Genomic DNA, 18,444 nt, shown 5'->3' on the forward strand with positions numbered 1-18,444 from the left:
TATTGGAAGAACAATTGCCGTTGAAATCGAGTTGGGTCAACATCATCGGGAAATCTGGCCGTTATGGAAGGAATGAGATCTGTTTGTAGAAAATCTAAATATCTCTCTCCAGTTAAGGTTCTCTCAAAAAAGTAAGGGCTCAGGATCAGTGTTGTTAAATACGCGGGTATTATAAAATAGGTATTTATAAAATTTGATTAAATTGAGTTGATGACAGTTTTGCAAGTACTTCAAGAATGCAGAATACACCAAACTTATGACGGCTTATTTAATGACGGTAAAATTGCATGTAAGTACTGACCGAAAACCCATTGGGCGTGGGGTAAGACAAGACGATACAATGTTGCACTCAAATTGTTCATCACAGCCCTGGAGAGTGCATTTAAACAATTAGATTGGACCCAAAAAGTTATAAACATTGATGGCAATACCTAAGTAATTTGCGCTACGCGAACGATACAGTCCTTATGTCGGATAGCTTTGGAGAGATGAAACTGATGCTGAACGACTTACAGGAGGTGTGCAAAAGTCGGGCTAAAGATCAACGTCGAGAAATCAAAATTTATGACAAATCTTGTTCCCAGTTCTAACATCAACACTAATATCTTGGCCATGAGGTTCGTGTATCGAGAGATAATACGGGAAACTTAGAGACATCTTCATGAGCGATATTCCTGTATATTTGAAAAGAAAGGCTTTCAATCAATGCCTGCATCCCCCTTGGGTTACGACATACGGTTTTGAAACTTTAACATAAACGCTGGCCATTACCAGGAGGCTCAAAGTAACGCAAAGAAAGCTGGAGAGGTCGATGCTGGCTGTAACCCTGTGGGATCACATACGAAATGAAGACCTACGAAGAAGAACTGGTGTAAATGATGTGGTCAACATTGTGGCAAAGCTCAAGTGGAACGGGGCGGATCATCGTCGCAAGAATGAAGGAGTCTTCGATCGTTGACAATTCCTGGTCTTCAACGCCCATTTGATCATCTTCCTCTACATTTTTTCCGAATCTGCTATATTTTTACTTGTTTCACTTTTATATGTACTGCTTTGGTATTTACCGTGGGTAAATACCCGGATAAATACCCATTTTATAAATACCTACCCGCCGGGTATTTACCCACCGCCCATCACTGCTCAGGATAGTATCTCGTACTATTCCGCACAACACATTAATCTTTTGCGGATATTAGGTATGCGATTCTCTTGCCCAATGTGGATTTTGGGTAGTCCATAACCGACAATTTTGCCTGTTAACTTGCCAACTCAATGAGGCAACATTTCCTCATCGGAAAAAATTATGTTTTTAACGAAATCTTCGTCGTCGTTGCACAATTGTTACAACTGCTCACAAAATTGCGATCTTCTATCAAAATCATCTTCATTTAGCTCGTGAATGAGGTTTACCTTATAGGGATGATATTTTGCGGTTTTTAATATTCTGTAAACCGTTGTTTTACTATTGGCCAGATTCGACCCAATATCCCTTACCGTAACATGAGAGCCTCGTCTGAAACATTTGGTCCGCTAGACTTCGAGAGATCCCGTACAGGGTGTCCCAATTTCGATGACCGCATAGGCTATCTCCGAAACTAAAAGAGATAGAAAAAAAGTAGCTTACCTGTCATGATCTCGTTTTTTGAGAAAATGCTAATGCCGAAAACTCCGAACAGCTATCGTCTTTTGTTTCGCCCTATCGGCAAAAACTGAAAATTTTGCGAAAACGACATTCGCGAATATCTCACTTATTATCAAAGATGGAGTATTATAAATAAAACATTATATGGGCAACTTTTTACGAAGAATTCAGTGGCGTAGGTAGAATTTTTTTCCCATCTTTTATTTTCGAGATTTTAGACGTAACTTTATTTTTTTAAATGGAAATCATAGTTGGCTATGGCTTAAAATAATTTGTTATTTTCTTCTGATAACAAATATATATATAGTTTGCGGGGTATATTTCTTATAGTTATTGAATAATTAACAAAAATTCATTTTGTTCTATCTAAAACTAATGTATGTATTTAAAAGTTAATGTTGCTATGGTGATAACCATACATACTATGATGCAACATAATGTATCAAATAATTGCCAAAGTTTGTATTTAAAAATTCGATAACAACTCTGGCATTATGTGCTGGTTCGATGCACCAGCATGTTAAGTGTCAAAATATAACAAAACTGAATAAAACTTTACAATGAATTTCGAAAATTATGAAAAATGTAACATGATGGAATGCTATATGTTATCAGATAAGAATGCGACGTTAGCCGCGGAATTTTATTTCACAAGATATCCAGAAAGAAGACAACCGCACGTAAGAACCTTCAGCCGGTTAGCAGAAAATTTAATAGATATTTGGTCCTTCCCCAAACCACATACAAAAACATACCAAAATGACCTGCAAGAGAAATTGCAACAAGACGTCTGACCCAAAAGCCGTTGCTCCCGAATATGAAAGAAAAATAAGTATAAACCATACAAAGCGGGGCTAACTCCTTATTTACGTGCCGGAGATGTCAATCGAAGATTAGAATTTTGTAGATGATATTTAGAAAAATTAAATAGTCTGCTGTTTGTTCAAAATGTTATCTGGACCGAAGAAGTCTCTGAGTGTTCAAAGAAGCTTGGGGTTCAATGTATGGTGTGCCCTTTTAGATAATAGAATTTTGCCATATAGTATCTACCATAAAAACTTAAACTCAGAGAAATACCTCAATATATTAAGGCAGCACTTGAACCTTTGGTCGACAATTTTGCACTAAATATGTCTCAAATGATATATTTTCAATATGACGGAGCACCAGCACATAATGCCAGAGTTGTTAGTGAATTTTTAAATACTACTACAAACTCCTTGCTACTAACATTGACAATAATTGGAAACAATGCTTTCCCTCATGGTATGGTTATCACCATAACAACATTAAGTTTTAAATACATACAATAGTTTTAGAAAGAACAAAAAAAATTGATACATTATATTCCATCATAGTATGTATGGTTATCACTAGGGCACGAAACTTTTGTAACAAAACGATACGATTTCCCCCCTCCACTTGTTCTCATTGGCTAGTTTTCTAGGAAGCCACTGAGAACAAGTGGAGGGGGAAATCGTATTCTTTTGTCACAAAAGTTCCGTGCCTTAGTTATCACCATAGCAACATTAACTTTTAAATACATACATTAGATTTAGATGGAACAAAATTTTTGTTAATTATTCAATAACTATAAGAAATATACCCCACAAACTATATATATTTGTTATCAGAAGAAAATAACAAATTATTTTAAGTCATAGCCAACTATGGTTTCCATTTAAAAAAATAAAGTTACGTCTAAAATCTCGAAAATAAAAGATGGGAAAAAAATTCTACCTACGCCACTGAATTCTTCGTAAAAAATTGCCCATATAATGTTTTATTTATAATACTCCATCTTTGATAATAAGTGAGATATTCGCGATTGTCGTTTTTGCAAAATTTTCAGTTTTTGCCGGTAGGGCGAAAACAAAAGACGATAGCTGTTCGGAGTTTTCGGCATTACCATTTTCTCGAAAAACGAGATCATGACATGTAAGCTACTTTTTTTCTATCTCTTTTAGTTTCGGAGATGGTCTATGCGGACATCGAAATTGGGACACCCTGTACATGCCCAAGATTTTTAATTTAGTGACAATGCGGCTTACCGTACTTTGGCTTATGGGTTCATGATCAGGATTATGTTGCATTAAAGAGCTGTACCATTTCTTTTTGAGTTCGATCTCCAATTCCAATCAAACACAGACTTTCTATTGTTTCCCGCTCGGTCAAATGCACCATTTTAATAAATTAACAACGAAAACAAATAAAAGTAAACAGTGCTATAAAAAACAACAAGCTTTACTAAATCAGTATTTGACACTTATAAAACTTAGAGAATTGTTTAAAATGATTGGTTACCATAGTTACTCATGGCTACTGCTATTTTTATCATGTCAAGCAAATTTGAAGTAATTAAATTTAAAAGTAATTTTTCTCGAATATTTTCTTATGTAACGAATACTAATATTGACTGTACTAGATTCAGAAAAACATCGTCTTTCATATACCACAATAAAAATGGGGAATTGCCATTTGAAAAAAATATCGATGACGTCATAATTCGATTAAAAATCTCGACAAAATTTGTAATCTGCACCAAAAGTTACAAAAAATTTAAATCTTTAGACCCCTTTCAGGGATTTTTCCATAAACCGTTCATAATGATTTTATCGCCTATATCCGTTATTTTACGGACACACTGTATACTAGGAAGATTAAAAAATAATCATATTAATCAAAAAAATGTTTTGAAATAATCAAAATCAAAGAATTTTTGTTATTCTAAACTAAAAGAAAGAGTAATGGAAAAAGATGTCTGGAGAGAAGAAGTAGAAGAAGAAGAATGCGCTCTCTCTGGTCTCCTCTATTTCGGGCGGGGATTTTTTCAGCCCCGTCCCGCCGCCGCCACTGGTGCTGTTGCCGCCGCCGCCGCCGAAGCGGAGAAGAATCTTCCGTCTCTTTCTGGCGTCGCCGTCGCCGTTGCCGCTTATTTATAGACCGCAATAACAACGGGCTACCCTTCACGGAGCGCACTTATTCGGGTTCATGGCTCTTTTGGTGAACTCGGCGGGGCAATGCGAGACCGCAGAGGGGACGCACGAGGTCCATCCAAAGAGGATACACGAAAATTAAAAAAACTATATCTATTTTTTTAAAGATAAAACTGATAAAATAAGAATTTTCTAAAAAAATTACTTTATACAACGTTTACTTTACACGGAAGAGGAAGAAGTGTAACAGTAAAAGAAAAAAACATTTTTTTTTTGAATTTATGAACCGATACAACCTACCCACTTGCTATAATTTTAATTAAAACTAGATCGAACACTTAACCTAACTTGTTGAATGCTTCGTTGGACATGTCAATTTATAATTTTTTTTTGTAGAATAACTGTTAATTTGTACAGGTTCTGGAAACTTTGAAATAAATTAAAGGCAATTTAATGTCGGGTAATCAAACAGTTTACAATAAAATGTAATCTTCGAGACTCAAGTAATCATAAGTTCTAAGATATATCATAAACATTAAAATTGCAAGTTGGAGAACACCAAAGAATCATTATCTCAGCATAGAGTAATTGCCAATTATTTTAAGATATATTCAAGCCTAATGAAATTTTAAAGATGATTCGATGACTAGCTTTATATAAAGTAATAGTCCAAAAAGAACGAAGTTGTGATCGTCTTACAAGAAATAATGATCTCACTATTTTGAGTATAAGCTTGATAAATGTGCTTAAGATTGATGTGAGATGTGCTATTTTTTCTGAAAAACATTATTGAAAGGATCCTGAATAGAAAGATTTTTTAATAACAATTTTTAGCAACCTCCCTTAACCTTGCTTCCACTCCTCTTTGCCCTACGCTGCTTTCTTCCAAACTCCAAAGCTCCCAGAAGATATCATGAGTCATCTTTCAACGTGTTCGTGACTTTTCCACAACACAAGGCTCCTTCCCTGCATTTCCACATTAAGTGCCCTTTTTAGAAATTTCCCTTCCTCCATTGTATCTCATCCTCCACGCTCTGGTCCTGAACTGGTCCCCAGAATTCTACGCAATACCTTGATCACTTGATTCCTTAAGACCCATAAGACACGATTGGTCTAATGATTGTTTTATCTATTCTCATTTTTGTTTGTCGGTGTAAGTCTTGTGAATACACAGGCTAGTGATTTGCTTGTATTATTCTTTTATTTATTTCTATATATTCAGTGCCACCCCTGTATAACACGATCCCCAAATATAAGAACTGTTCAGCCTTTCTAATGTTATCCTACACGATGACGTTCTGTGTTTGTGTGTCACTGAGTGTCCTTGTTTGTGTTAATTAATACCTTTAATTTTTCTGGGATAAGTTGTGAGGGTATGCAACTTCTGCTCCTGCTTTTGTACGACTCATACTGACTCATAATGTTTACATCGTCTGCATATACATTCAGTTGTACTGTTTTGTTGGTCAGCAAATTTTCTTCTCCGATTTCTAACTGTCTCATGATAAATTCAAGCTTGAGGTTGAATAGAATTGGGGCCAACTCATCTCTCTATTTCAGTCCACATGTTATTGCAAAAGGATCTGTTTGTTTATTTTTCATTCGCACTTTTATTTTCCATTATAGCTAATGTAGGATTTGATAGAGTCATACGTCATACACCTGTTTAAAGTCTATAAAGATGTTATGAACATCTATATTATAATAAAAATTGGTCGATTGTAGACCTGCCGCGTATAAAACCAGTTTGGTATCCACCAAATATCTGATATAGGTTGCAGTCGTGCTGTATGTGAGCTGTAATGGGGCATATTATACTTAGCCTCATCATTTTGTATTTGCTTTTCCCTCTATATATTACTTATCAGTGCATGAATGTGTTTTATTAAGTGGTTAACGTGTGGATTTTGCCTTTGGAGATTTCTTCTAGAATATTTCTTACTCATTTAGTAAAAACTTTCTTTAGAAAAAGTGTTTGTAATATGGAGAAACCACTTCTTGGTTAGGCTGCCAAAAAAGCTAAATATTTCTGAATTTAGTCTTAAGGCCAATAGGTATCTTGTCTGCTCTGAGAATGCTGAGAGTGTTATTGAGATGTCTCATTAAGGCATCAAAAATAACTTTTATTTTTCCCCAACCAACATAGACGTTAATTTTTCACTAGATACCAAGAAAATTGAGTAGTTTTTATAATTATGTTTATACAGGGTGATTCAAAAAACTGCTGATAGACTTCTAGAGTAGCTAATACATGAAAAATTAAGATGAATAGTCTTAATATACATGGGGTCGCAAATGCCTCCTTAATAACGAGACATAGTTTGTCAAAGTTTCTTTAAAATTAAACATTATCTGCAATAAAAAGCCCTTTTTTAAAAATATTGTCTACGCCATTGCTAATTTTCTCAAACGGGCAGTATTTTCGTGTAAACTGATCAATTATCTATCAATTGGTCTCTTACAAAACTTTGATTAAAGCAGCAGTTTTTCATTGGATTAACAAATTTGCGAGACATTTGCGACACCATGTATATTAAGACGTTTTTTGAATCACCCTGTATTATTGATATCTGCACTAGATACAAGAAGTAATTGAGCCAGATGCAGGATTCTCGAAGTAGGAGATGTAATCCCAATGCTTAGACTTGCAAAAACAGTTTTACACAAATAATTCGATACTAATCATATGAATCGTTTATTCAAAATCTAATCAAAAAGTAATTGTAAGCATAAGAATGATCATTTTATATTAGATTGTTATAGCTTCAAGTTATTTGTTGTTCCTAGCTTCTTGATGTTGAGAAGTTTTGGTTGCTGATTTTTTGAAGCAATTATTTGGATTAGACTGATAGAAGATAGATGAGTTATTCGAAAATGCTCAGAATTATTAAATTCCGCATTTATGTTTAAACATCATCATCATCATCTGCTGACGTTACAATCCTGTGTGGGTCTTGGTCTAGTTAAGGATGTGCTTCTATGAATCTCTTCATATAAGAATCAAGAACTTTACATCTCCTTCTTTTGGTCTTTAAGACTGGCAATCGAGTTCCAGATTGAAAAGTACACAAGACCTTATCCTTTTTATAGACTTATAGTTATAAGTCGGTAGAGTTTTGTAATAATATTTACCCCAACTCATACAAAAACATTTTTAGTAGTATACTTATTTAAATACTTAGGCCCACTTTTACCATCCTCCTGATAAGCTATCTAGAGGATAGTTGCCATGGTTACGGCGGTTTTAAACGCTCTCATTGGCTAAGAACTGAATTTATCTATCGGATAAATTTATCAGGAGGTAGTAAAAGTGGGCCTAAATCATTTAATCAGGCAGCTTAGATTTAATAATAATAATGATCATCAAAATTTTTGTAATCATTATAATGATCAATATTAATCTTAATCGCAAGATTAAAAATAAAATAAGAACAAATCCAATGTTTATACCAACCAGTAATTTAAAAATTACATGTTGATTAACAGATTAAAGGCTAAAAATAGCACCAATATCATTAATGTCATTAATTATGACATTAATCATATGTTATTATTGTAAAACGAAACAGAATGGCTATTATCATACAAATGGTACGTACATTTATAAACGCGGAATTAATATCGATTTTATTTCATAATGCACAAGAATTCTTCAAAACCTTTCATTTTATTTCTCGCTAAATATTGATAATGAAATAGTATTGAATTAAATACAGCAATTGTAAAAATATATTAGAATTACTTAGTCGATTAAACACTTTTTTAGAAGTGTATAATATAATCCTTATCTTTCTACTTTTGTAACAACCTGATATTATCCGTTATAGAAGATTTATTGGATACTGAAATTCTGCTCGTTATCACTGGAGCATAACTATAAAATAAATTCAATAATCTGGTATTAAACACTCTAATTTATCGTCTATGAACGACACAGGAAAGATATTATTAAAGAGTATTCCATTCAAATTAATGCAAAAATTATTATAATTCATTTCGTGTCCTACTTTGGGGTTACACAGTTAAAACAACAATGTATTAGCTCGTAAAATATCAACGAAATAGTTTATGAAGAATATCGCAAGTTCTGCGACAATGTTATAGATATTAAAATTTTACCTGAAATTCCAGCAAATCGACGTCGAATATACCCAATTCCCGTCGACTTTAGTCCCATTTCGGAAATAACTTATAATTAAAAAGATTTTTTGCGTGTTGTTGTAAACCATCGTAAACAGACAGTAAATTAATAAAACTCGTCGATTCTAACCTCTAAAACTTGCGAAATGACAAAGGTAAAAAAGCGTTTAAAGATTAATTGTCAAATTTCAGAGGTACCAACCTAAAATATTATTATACAGATTTTTTGACAATATTTTATCATTTAAAATCAATTTAAAATAATTTAAAATTTTATTTTGTTTTAATTTGGAATGTTTAAGTTTTGGCGATTAAAACTGTGCCGTTAACAAATTAAATATAAACTTTATGACGTTATTTATGTCAAATCGAATTTGTAACTGTCACTTTTACAATTTAAGTCAAATTTCAAAGATATGTAGTTGTTAAAGGTTATGCAAAATAGATTTATGTAGATTGGCAGTTAAGCGAACAGTAGCCAACCCAACCCACTCACATAAAAATGCCAAATAGGTTGAGCTTGATCTTAATCGTTACTTTATCTCATCGAATTAGATCATTAATCAAAGTATACATAAATCGCCAACGTATAACGTATTACGTTAAAAAAGTTATAATACACCTGTTAAGAAGTTGTTAACGGGTTTACTATTTTTTAGTTCATTAATGCGGGCAAGAAAATCTATATATATTATTACAAAAAAGAGTGATCATCCAGGAAGCTAATAATTGGGTATAACCTAACCTTAAACACTCCTTTATAACCTCAAAAAGTTTCAATTCTTATTCCTAACCGTTTTGGAGTCAAATTAAATCGGGGATTTTTAAAGCCCTGAAACCACTCTGAAAGCTTATAAATTGTAAATCAGAAAGGGAATTTAACTCTCTACAAACTATCTATAAACATTACCAGTTACATGAGACACCTGTATAAAATGAATCGGTCACCATGGAAACTCAAAATTTGGTGTAACCCAACTTCAAATGTTCCTTTATAACCTCAAAAAGTTTAATTTCATAATTCCTAACCGATTTGGAGAAAATAATTTTCTTCTTTAACCTCACTTTCAACAAATGTCAAATTAAATAGGTATGTTTAAGAACATTATATAAAATGAATTGATCACTATGGAAACTCAAAATTTGGTGTAACTAAACCTCAAATGTTCCTTTATAACCTAAAAAAGTTTCAATTTTTAATTCCTAATCGTATTGGAGAAATTTTCTTAAAAATATTTTCAAGAAACATCAAATTAAATCGAGGATTTTTAAAGTTTGTATACAATGTAGTGGTCACCCTGGAAACTTGTAATTTGGTGTATCTTAACCTCCTAATTCCTAATCAATTTGGAGAAAATAATATTTTTCTTTAACCTCATTTTCACAAACGTCAAATAGAATCGGAAATTTTTAAAATTTTATATACAATGTAACAATGTAACCCTGGAAATTCAAAATTTGGTGTAAATCAACCTTAAATGTTTCTTTATAACCTCAAAAAGTTTAAATTCTTAATTCCTAACTGTTTTGGAGAAATTAATTTTTTTGTTTACAAACAATTTCAAGAAACATCAAATGAAATCGGGGATTTTTAAAATTGTATATACAATGTGGTGGTCACCCTGGAAATTTGTAATTTGTTGTAACCTAACCTCAAACGCTTATTTTTAACCTCAAAAAATTACAATTCTTAATTCCTAACCGATTTGGAAAAAATAACATTTTTCTTTAACCTCATTTTCACAAACGTCAAATTAAATCGGGGATTTTTAAAATTTTATATACAATGTAGTGGCCACCCTGGAAACTCAAAATTTGGTGTAACCTAACCTCAAATGTTCCGTTATAACCTCAAAAAGTTTAATTTCTTAATTCCCAACCGTTTTGGGGAAAATAATTGTTTCTTTTACCTCATTTTCAACAAACGTCAAATTAAATAGATATTTTTAACAACATTGTACAAAATTATTAATCATCACGGGAATTCAAAATTCGGTGTAACCCAACCTTAAATGTTCCTTTATAACCTCAAAAAGTTTAATTTCTTAAATCCTACCCGTTTTGGAGAAAACTTTTTTTCTTTAAGCATAATTTCAAGAAACATCAAATTAAATCGGGGATTTTTAAACTTTTATATACAATGTAGTGGTCACCCTGGAAACTTGTAATTTGGTGTAACCCAACCTCAAACGTTCCTTTTTAACCTCAAAAAGTTTCAATTCTTAATTCCTAATCGGGGTGGAGACATTAATTTTCTTCTTTAACCTCACTTTCATCAAACGTCAAATTAAATAGGTATGTTTAAGAACATTATACAAAATTAATTGATCACTATGGAAACTCAAAATTCGGTATAAGCCAACCTCAAATGTTCCTTTATAACCTCAAAAAGTTTCAATTCTTAATTCCTAACCGTTTTGGAGAAATCAATTTTTTCTTTAAGAATAATTACAAGAAACATTAAATTAAATCGGGGATTTTTAAAGTTTTGTATACAATGTAGTGGTCACCCAGGAAACTTGTAATTTGGTGTAACCTAACCTCAAATGCTTATTTTTAACCTCAAAAAGTTACAGTTCTTAATTCCTAACCGATTTGGAGAAAATAATATTTTTCTTTAACCTCATTTTCACAAACGTCAAATTAAATCGGGGATTTTTAAAATTTTATATACAATGTAGTGGTCACCCTGGAGACTCAAAATTTGGTGTAACCCAACCTCAAATGTTCCTTTATAACCTCAATAAGTTTAATTTCTTAATTCCTAACCGTTTTGGAGAAATCAATTTTTTTCTTTACAAATAATTTAAAGAAACATCAAATTAAATCGGGGATTTTTAAAGTTTTGTATACAATGTAGTGGTCACCTTAAACTTGTAATTTGGTGTAACCTAACCTCAAATGCTTATTTTTAACCTCAAAAAGTTACAACTCTTAATTCCTAACCGATTTGGAGAAAATAATATTTTTCTTTAACCTCATTTTCACAAACGCCAATACTAAATCGGGGATTTTTAAAATTTTATATACAATGTAGTGGCCACCCTGGATACTCAAAATTTGGTGTAACCCAATCTCAAATGTTCCTTTATAACCTCAAAATTATTTATAACCTTTTTCTTTTACCTCATTTTCAACAAACGTCAAATTAAATAGATATTTTTAACAACATTGTACAAAATTAATTAATCACCACGGGAACTCAAAATTCGGTGTAGCCCAACCACAAATGTTCCTTTATAACCTCAAAAAGTTTAATTTCTAAAATCCTAACCGTTTTGGAGAAAACTTTTTTTTCTTTAAGCATAATTTCAAGAAACATCAAATTAAATCGGGGATTTTTAAACTTTTATATACAATGTAGTGGTCACCCTGGAAACTTGTAATTTGGTGTAACCCAACCTCAAACGCTTCTTTTTAACCTCAAATAGTTTCAATTCCTAATTCCTAACCGATTTGGAAAAAATAATTTTTTTCTTTTACCTCACTTTCAACAAACGTCAAATTAAATAGGTACTTTTGAAAACATTATACAGATGAATTGATCACCATGGAAATTCAAAATTTGGTGTAACCCAACCTCAAATGTTCCTTTATAACCTGAAAATGTTTCAGTTCTTAATTTCATAACCATTATGAAGAGAACAGCAGAGGAACTAAATTAGAGTTATTCTTGCATTCACGCAATGTAACTCCGAAATGTTTCAGTTATTAACACAACACAGCAATTAGCTTTATGTTTACCACAAACTGGGCGTCTGCACACCATATATACATTGTTCAGCACACCTTACGTTTTTGTTCGAGAGGCTTTTCTAGAACTAAACGTCTTAAACTCAATATATCTTATCTTATTTTTGTGGTTCAAGCAAAGATGATTATTTCAATTATTAAATTAATTTCAAAATCGTTATTTTTATAGCCAACAACAATAAAAAAGTATTTTTTTTTAATCCTTTTTGTCTTGCTACTTGAAATCTAAACTGTGAATGTATGACGACTTGGTACAGTCACTGAATCCTGATGAATAATAATGTCGGAGTTTCGTTGTATGCTCTCGCATCCAAGGCCCCGGGGTCGTAATTCAGAGCGTTCACATTTGTTATGCGTCAATTTTATTTTTATTTCGGGGCACCACGGCGGCGGCGACCAGGGGAAACGAAGGGGGACGGGGGCGGCGGAGACGCGCAGTCGATGCACCCGTTGTTTTGTTCGTTAACCGCGAATAAAGGGGGCAATGAGCGAAATTGGTTCCATGCGGAATCCATTGAGAGAATCTTCTAAGTGATCTATCACTGTGAAAAAATATTTTCGTCTTAACACATTTATACACGAATACTGAATTAACATTCTTTAAATAAATTTTTGTTCTTTCTTTTTTAGGTCGATTCAAATTTAAAAATTTCCTCCTTGGTATCACAGACAAAATGTCTGACCAAAGCGTCTAGACTCACTAAACTATAGAAAGGGAGAATGCATACGTAACAAAAAAAAAAGGAGTAGACGACGGTCCAAGGTCTCTGACCGGGCGATCCCAAAAACTGGTTGGGGCTGTGGAAGAGGCAGGTGTAAATTGAACCTGCACGAAAGGGTTGCGACGTAGAAGAAAAACCGTGGGGGCCCACCACATCGTCTTGATCTGTACAAGGATGAGAAAAAGGTTTTTAACACATCGGTATGCGTAGACATATTTTATTAGCTTATTTCGTACTCATCGATGATTCTTAAAAAAATCTTTTTAAATGAAACACACAATATTTCTTTGAAAAATACAATTCGAAAGGATGTAGTGAGCCTATAAAAAAAGCCACATGCGTGAACGTTCTTCTCGAAAGGCACGCACATGTTTCTTCTTCACATGTTCCTAAGCGACACCAAAAGAAAACCCTTTCACGAGACGCTGAGACATTTTTTTTCCTTGTACATACTTTTTCCGTCGGCGTTTCGGAAACCTAGCTAAAAGTCGATTCTTATAGATTCGATTTCCGTGAAAGGTGGTGTAAAACGCGCTTCGAACCTACCAATTACGTTTACGTATATTACGTGACGGCGCGTTTGAAAGTTTTATCTTGAGTTTGTCTCGTGCCCCGTGCTAAAAACAGCCTTTTCCCGTTCGCCCCAAGAATCTTATATGACACAGACATACGTATTAAAGCTGTAGGTATACAGAAAACGCGTTTAACTGCAATTATTCAGGAATTAAACATGATTTACCGAGTTGAGGAAGTTGTATAAAGGTACATGTTTTATGTATTATGTATGTTTGTGGTCATAGGTGTCACTGCTAAACACCTTTTAGACTTTTAATGTTATCGATAAATTTCATGTCAATATCATTGAGTTATTACTATTTCGAATTAAATTGGAAATGTTTGTTCACTAGTCCTTTTCAGTCGTACGGCTAAAGACTCTAGGGTTAGATCAATAAAACTATAGAAGAAAATAGCGCTGAATAACAATTTAAACTAGAACTAACACTAGACCTAGAACTAGAAAGCCGTCTTTAGAGACGTGCGGCTAAACCCAAATGTTCCTAGTATAGGTGTAGTGTTAGTTCTACATAGTAACAGTTCTAGCGTAAAATTAGAATTAACACTAGATCTAGAACTAGAAACATTCGGGTTTAGCCGTCTTTAGAGACGTGCGGCTAAACCCAAATGATTCTAGTTCTAGGTATAGTGTTAGTTCTACACAATACCAGTGCTACTGTAAAACTAGAAACATTTCTAGTTCTAGAAACTAGAAATGTAAACTAGTGTTTGTTCTAGTTTTAATTGTTATACAGCGCTAGACTGTATGTCTTAAGAGACGTACGGCTCTAAACCCAAATGTTTCTAGTTCTAGGTGTAATGTTAGTTCTAGTGACAGTGCAAGTGTAAAACTATAACTAACGCTATACCTGGAACTAGAATCATTCGGGTTTAGCCGTCTTTAGAGACGTGCGGCTAAACCCAAATGATTCTACTTCTAAGTATAGTGTTAGTTCTACATAACAACAGTGCTAGTGTAAAACTAGATCTAACACTAGACGCAGGACTAAAAACATTGGATTTAGCCGTGCGTCTGAAGACGCACAAAACGCACGAAACTTTCTAGTTTTAATTATTATACAGCGCTAGACCAAGAAGTAGAAATGGAAATAGTGGAACCTAAAAAAGTTCTAACGAACCAGTTACGTAAGACACCCTGTATAAAATGAATCGGTAACCATGGAAACTCAAAATTTGGTGTAACCTAACCTCAAATGTTCCTTTATAACCTCAAAACGTTTAATTCCTTAATTCCTAACGGTTCTGGAGAAAACTTTCTTTCTTTAAGCATAACTTCAAGAAACATCAAATTAAATCGGGGATTTTTAAAGTTTTGTATACAATGTAGTGGTCACCCTGGAAACTTGTAATTTGGTGTAACCCAACCTCAAACGCTTCTTTTTAACCTCAAAAAGTTTCAATTCTTAATTCCTAATTGGGTTGAAGAAAATAATTTTCTTCTTTAACCTCACGTTCAACAAACGTCAAATTAAATAGGTATGTTTAAGAACATTATATAAAATGAATTGATCACCATGGAAACTCAAAATTTGGTGTAACCTAACCTCAAATGTTCCTTTATAACCTCAAAAAGTTTAATTTCTTAATTCTTAACCGTTTTGGAGAAAACATTTTTTTTCTTTAAGCATAATTTCAAGAAACATCAAATTAAATCGGGGATTTTTAAAGTTTTGTATACAATGTAGTGGTCACCCTGGAAACTTGTAATTTGGTGTAACCCAACCTCAAACGCTTCTTTTTAACCTTAAAAAGTTTCAATTCTTAATTCCTAATTGGGTTGAAGAAAATAATTTTCTTCTTTAACCTCACTTTCAACAAACGTCAAATTAAATAGGTATGTTTAAGAACATTATATAAAATGAATTAATGACCATGGAAACTCAAAATTTGGTGTAACCTAACCTCAAATGTTCCTTTATAACCTCAAAAAGTTTAATTCCTTAATTCCTAACGGTTCTGGAGAAATCTTTTTTTCTTTAAGCATAATTTCAAGAAACATCAAATTAAATCGGGGATTTTTAAAGTTTTTTATACAATGTAGTGGTCACCCTGGAAACTTGTAATTTGGTGTAACCCAACCTCAAACGCTTCTTTTTAATCTCAAAAAGTTTTAATTCTTAATCCCTACCCGATTTGGAGAAAATAATATTTTTCTTTAACCTCATTTTCACAAACGTCAAATTAAATCGGGAATTTCTAAAATTTTATATGCAATGTAGTGGTCACCCTGGAAACTGAAAATTTGGTGTAACCCAACCTCAAATGTTCCTTTATAACCTCAAAAAGTTTAATTTCTTAATTCCTAACCGTTTTGGAGAAATTAATTTTTTTCTTCAGAAATAAGTAATAGTGTTAGTGTACAACTAGAACTAACACTAGAACTAGAAACATTCGAATTTAACCATGCGTCTGAAGACGCACCAAACGTACGAAACTTTCTAATTTTAATTGTTATACCGCGTTAGACCAAGAACTAGAATCATTCTAGTTTTAGGTCTAGAGTTAGTTCTACTTTTACTGAGGTTTTACTGTGTTTATTCTGGGGTGCGTTTTTTGTTAACTCAACAAGACCAGATCATTTATTAATTTATTTATAGATGAATACAGAACGGGACAAACGTTTATCTCTAATTTAAAAAAAACTTAAACCTAAGCTCAAACTCAACCTCAAACTTATACTTAAACTCAAACTTAACTTATTGGGATTTTATGAAGATCTATCTGCAAATAAAGTACTAATCAGATAAAATATGATGTAGGTAAAAGTAAAAACTTTTTCAGAAATACTAAAATGGTTAATTCAATTCAAGCAAACATGTTTCGAAACTAATGTTTCATCTTCAGTACTTAGAATATTGATAATAGATTTGAAACATTTTAGTATTTCTCAAAAAGTTTTTACTTTTACCTACATCATATTTTATTATATTAGAGAAATATGGAGTACTTCATCCCATTTATACTAATCAGATGTTTGGGGATCATTCCCAAAATATTCACAAAAATTTCAAATGGACAGTTTGGCAATTGACCTTGGCTCAAAAATAGTCGAAATGTTTACATATATTGAGGCTAATTTGTTTAATAAAGAACATAGTGTCATTTTAGAACTAATGAATTTATTAAATATTGTTATTGGCAAGAAAACCAAAGTATACGCAATAAGTATAGGCCCAGAGAAGCATGGAAAGAAAAGTTAGTGGTGGAAAGTTAATTTTATGAAAAAAAAAGTAGCTTTATTGTATAATCCTGCCATTATAGATTACTTGATAACTCATTGAAAATTGAGAAGAATCAGTTATTATTGGAAAGATTAAACGCGATTTTCTCAAAACTACGTTTTTACAGCTTTTCAGTGTAAGAAGCGGTTTTTTGCAACATCTTTTAGTTTTTGAGATATTAATTTTTAAACATCGTAAGACATTTCTTTACATTCCGAGTTAAGCAATTATTTTCACTTATTTTCAAAAAATCATAACAAATTGGAATTTCAATAAATCATTATGAAATTATCAGTATTTGTTATACAAATTATAATCTTTCCAATGACAAAAACGGATTTTGAAAACATCTTTTGCTTTTTGAGATATTAATTTTTAAACATCTTCAAATATTTTCGGAGTAAGCAATAATTTCCATTCATTTTCAAAAAATCAGAACAAATTGGAATTCCAATAAATCAGTACGAAATTATCACCATTTGTTATACAAAGTATAAGCTTTTTAATGATAGAAACGGATTTTCAAAATATCTTGTAGTTTTTGAGATATTAATTTTTAAACATCATAAAACATTTACCCATTTTTCGGGTTAAGCAATTATTTTCACTTATTTTCAAAAATCATAAAAAATTGGAATTTCAGCAAATCATTATAAAATCATTAGTATTTATTATACAAATTATAAGCTTTCTAATGATAGAAACAGATTTTCAAAATATCTTGTAGTTTTTGAGATATTAATTTTTAAACATCATAAGACATTTCCTTACATCGAGACTTATTCTAAATTAAAGCTCAAAGCTTTATCTTTAAAATGATGTATAAATAGTTGTCGGGTTGGATTGGAAAAATATTGAGAAAAAAAATGTTGAAATAAAACTTACATTTTCGTATAACCTAAAAGTATCAAAAAAGAAGCTAATTTAAAAATTCGTGGAAGCCGTATTTATTGAAATTAAGGAATGAGACTTATTCTAAATTAAAGCTCAAAGCTTTATCTTTAAAATGATGTATAATAGTTGTTGGGTTGGATTGGAAAAATATTGAGAAAAAAAATGTTAAAATAAAGCTTACATTTTCATATAACCTAAAAGTATCAAAAAAGAAGCTAATTTAAAAATTCGTGGAAGCCGTATTTATTGAAATTAAGGAATGAGACTTATTCTAAATTAAAGCTCAAAGCTTTATCTTTAAAATGATGTATAATAGTTGTTGGGTTGGATTGGAAAAATATTGAGAAAAAAAATGTTAAAATAAAGCTTACATTTTCATATAACCTAAAAGTGTCAAAAAAGATGCTAATTTAAAAATTCGTGGAAGCCGTATTTATTGAAATTAAGGAATGAGACTTATTCTAAATTAAAGCTCAAAGCTTTCTCTTTAAAATGACGTATAATAATTGTTGGGTTGGATTGGAAAAATATTAAGAAAAAAAATGTTGAAACAAAACTTA

General features: G+C 32.1%; 1 protein-coding gene and 1 long non-coding RNA gene across 6 annotated transcripts in view; one reads left to right on the forward strand and one right to left on the reverse strand.

The window, feature by feature from the left end:
• LOC111417694 (zinc finger protein jim) overlaps nt 1–18,444 on the reverse strand; it is a 67,497-nt gene that overhangs the window by 45,298 nt on the left and 3,755 nt on the right. The window contains exon 1 of one of the 5 annotated variants that reach the window (XM_071201315.1): nt 8,698–8,783. The exons of the other annotated variants lie outside the window; for them this stretch is intronic. Coding sequence (XP_071057416.1) covers nt 8,698–8,755 — 58 coding nt within the window. The 5' untranslated portion in view covers nt 8,756–8,783. Of the gene's footprint in view, nt 1–8,697; nt 8,784–18,444 lie in introns of those variants that run through there. 5 annotated transcript variants of the gene reach the window in all.
• Nucleotides 13,379–18,444, forward strand: part of LOC139432627 (uncharacterized) — a 77,934-nt gene continuing 72,868 nt past the window's right edge. Inside the window, exon 1 of the long non-coding RNA XR_011642366.1 lies at nt 13,379–13,393. This is a non-coding gene — a long non-coding RNA (uncharacterized lncRNA). The remainder of the gene's footprint in view (nt 13,394–18,444) is intronic.

The sequence above is a fragment of the Onthophagus taurus genome, chromosome 1, assembly GCF_036711975.1.
Source record: "Onthophagus taurus isolate NC chromosome 1, IU_Otau_3.0, whole genome shotgun sequence".
Lineage (NCBI taxonomy): Eukaryota > Metazoa > Arthropoda > Insecta > Coleoptera > Scarabaeidae > Onthophagus > Onthophagus taurus.